Source organism: Oryza sativa, chromosome 7 (genome assembly GCF_034140825.1).
Source record: "Oryza sativa Japonica Group chromosome 7, ASM3414082v1".
Taxonomy (NCBI): domain Eukaryota; kingdom Viridiplantae; phylum Streptophyta; class Magnoliopsida; order Poales; family Poaceae; genus Oryza; species Oryza sativa.
In genome coordinates, this window is record NC_089041.1 from 1077430 (window position 1) to 1080811 (window position 3382).

At 48.9% G+C, this 3382-nt stretch overlaps 1 protein-coding gene across 1 annotated transcript; it reads left to right on the forward strand.

The window, feature by feature from the left end:
• Positions 1 to 76: 76 nt before the first annotated feature.
• LOC4342272 (uncharacterized protein At5g01610) lies at positions 77 to 798 on the forward strand. The gene has a single exon (XM_015790281.3). It carries the CDS (start codon positions 182 to 184, stop codon positions 611 to 613), a length of 432 nt encoding a protein of 143 aa, XP_015645767.1. The 5' UTR covers positions 77 to 181; the 3' UTR covers positions 614 to 798.
• Positions 799 to 3382: the final 2584 nt, after the last annotated feature.

Genomic DNA, 3382 nt, shown 5'->3' on the forward strand with positions numbered 1-3382 from the left:
AATCCACGCTCCACTCAAATCAACTCCATCACACACCGCTGCTATATATGCAACCTGCACCTGCTGCCTTGCACTCATCACAAACAAGAACCAACTCGATCTCAGCATCAACCCACATCAAACATTCCACACAACATATAATTCGTGTCTCTCTGCTTCATCACACATTCTATCGATCTCAATGGCGTCTCAGGCCATCGAGAGCCACCGTGCCGGCGCGGAGATTGTCACCGGAGACGGCGTCTGCAGGAAGAAGTCCATTGAGCTGCTGGAAGAGCTGGGCCTCCCCAAGGGCCTCCTGCCATTGGAGGACATCGAGGAGTTCGGCTACAACAAGGAAACAGGATTCATGTGGCTGGTGCAGAGGAAGAAGAAGATCGAGCACACCTTCAAGAAGATCAAGCAGACCGTGTCCTACGCCGGCGAGGTCACGGCGTTCGTCGAGAAGGGGAAGCTGAAGAAGATCGCCGGCGTGAAGACCAAGGAGCTGCTGCTCTGGCTCAGCGTTGTCGAGGTCTATGTCGCCGAGGCCTCGCCGGAGAAGGTCACCTTCAAGACGGGAACCGGGCTGTCTGATACCTTCGACGCCACTGCATTTGCTCTTGGGGAGTAGAAGTTGACACGTAAGATTGGGGGTCTATGACTGAATTCTGGTTAAGTTGCCTTAGTTATTTGTTCATGAAAGTCGAGACATGCAAGCTTTATTTTCGCTTTTATATGAAAAGAAATTTTATGGTTATTGAGGAAGTATCTCGAGATACTTAAATTTTAGAGTAAAGTGTATGGGCGGTCTTTAAACTTGTAGGGGTGTGTCATCTGGGTTTTTAAACTCTCAAAATACATATCCAAATACCAGAACTTATCGTAGGGAGGGAAGAAGGCGATAGTGTATCTTTTTGCTTCTCTTTTTCTTCTCCTTCTTCTCTTTTTTTCTTTCTTCTCCTTTCTCTGTGACCCGAGCAGAAGAAAGGAACAAAAAAGAAGAATGCGAAGAAAACAAAAAAGAAAAACAAAAGAAAAGGACATGTCACGTCCATGTGGCATGCCACATCAGCACCAGGTATAGATGGCCAAATGGGCCGCCCGGCACGGCTCGGCCCAAGCACGGCCGTGCCTGGGCCAAGGCTTGTCGGGTCGGCACGGCCCGACCGACATACCGGGCCGTGCCGTGCCAGCCCATGGGCAGCATCCGCGGCCCAGGCACGGCCCAATACTACTCGGGCCATGCCGGGCCGGCCCGAAGGCACGACGGCGCACCGTGCTTCCTCATAGAAAAAGTCTATTTTTGGTCCCTCAACTTTGTGGCTGTGTTTAAATGCTGGAGAACAAGTCTATTTTGTATACCTCCTCGCAGAAAAAGTCTATTTTTGGTCCCTCAACTTTGTGGGCTGTGTTTAAATGGCTGGAAAATAAGTCTATTTTGTATACCTCTTATCTTGGGCCTTGCCTTATATGATTATTTAAGTCTATTTTAAAGCCCTATATTTTTTTTATTTGACCAGGCCGTGCCGTGCCGGCCCAGCGTGCCGAAGGTGCGGCCCAAGCACGGCCCGGCTGTCGGGCCGGGCCGGCACGGGCACGACCCCAGTTGGGCCGTGCCATGCTTGGGCCGGGCCAAACAGCCATGCTTTGGGCCGGGCCGTGGGCCATGGGCCATATGGCCATCTATAGCATCAGGTAGGATCCTAGAGAGGCTGTGTCGATTTGAGACCTAGATGATACACTTAGATAAGTTCTGGAACCTGAATCCGTATTTTGAGAGCTAGGAGATCTAGATGACATAACTTTTCAAGTTTAAGACCCGCCTATGCATTTTACTCTAAATTTTGTACTAAAAGTTTTGGTAACGTTACCTCTACCATGGAGGCAGTGGCAGCTGCTACCACTATCGCCTTCTTTCCTCCCTACCAATAAAAGTTGAAAAATAAATTATGATGAAAAAAAAATCTTAAAATCAATTTAAATTTAAGGTTGAAAATTTAAATTTTGTCTAATAAATATAAGCATAAATGAAAAGATGAGACTAATATGCGTTACGTGAATAATATTCTACAAACGAGAAATGTGAATACTACATGACAGCCAATGCTCGCAAGCCAAGCCAACTCTGGCTTTGTTCATGGACGAGGCTTGGGCTTGACTCGTTTGCCGCTCATGAACCCGGTTCTTTTCCACCCATAGAGGTTGCATAGGTAGAATGGACGTGAAAAAATAATAATAATTGTTTATAATTATCTTTATATATGCTTAGTTGATACTATCTTTGTTTTATATTATAAGACGTTTTGACTTTTCTTTGTCAAAATTCTTTAAATTTGATCAAATTTATAGAAAATTTAACAACATATACAACGTCAAATTAGCTTCATTAGATGTAACATTGAATATATATCTTCACGAAACCTTTGGTCACGGCCTTCGCTGGCCTCTTGCCGGCAGCCGAAGTACCCTTCCTCGAGGTGGCACCCACTATAGCAGCTAGGGTCTTTGCCCCCTCTAGGTCTTTCTGGCGAAGGGGTGACGAGCTGGAGGCCACGCCAGTTTCCGGATGATCCGGACTTGGGGTGTAACCTGGCGAATAGTTCTTGCCCTCCGTATCCTCTTCGGCCGCTTCCTCCACCACCACCACCTCCTCCTCCTCCTCCTCATCCCTCTCGTCCTCCTCTTCCTCATCGTTCGCATCCGATTCAGCAGGTGAAGGGGCGGTGGATCTGGTTGCTCGGCGGGTTTTGCTTCAACCCCCTAGCGTGGTTTTCGCAACACCTCTCTTACGCTTCTTCGACGACTCGGCTCCGTCGACGATCGTGACAACCTTGATCGGGTTCGCCCGAGCGGGAGGCTCGCTGTCGAAAACACGGTTCGCGCGGCCGCTAGTTTGTCGCGAGAGCAACATACCATACTCTCGTGCGGTTAGCTCGCCAATAATATTATTCGCCTTTGTCTCGGCCTCTGCTAGCGACTGCACTGTCCAAGCCAAACAAAGATGAAAGAGGTGTCTCCAGCACCAATCGGGTTGCGAAGATGAAAAGGCGCGAATGATGGCGAAGTAATAATAAAACATGCAGGCAAGACGAGACGGGGGAGGCCATAGACTTCCTCGTTTGCACTAAGCTAAACACCGCAGTCTCGGGACAGAGGGCATATGCGAAGCATGTAGTATTCTTCAACAAGATCGCGGGTGCTTAGCCGGAGGGCGATCTTGCGAAGAAGTATGAGCCTCGACTCCAGCGTGCCTTCCACCTCCACGTTCGGTTTCAGTTCGATGGAGATGGCATGGTGACGGCAGTGCAAGGCCTCCGCCCGTTCGGAACCGACCACATATGGAATGTTGTGGTAGAACCACTTTTGCATCCAGTGGTGATGCCACTTGGGCATGGAAGCA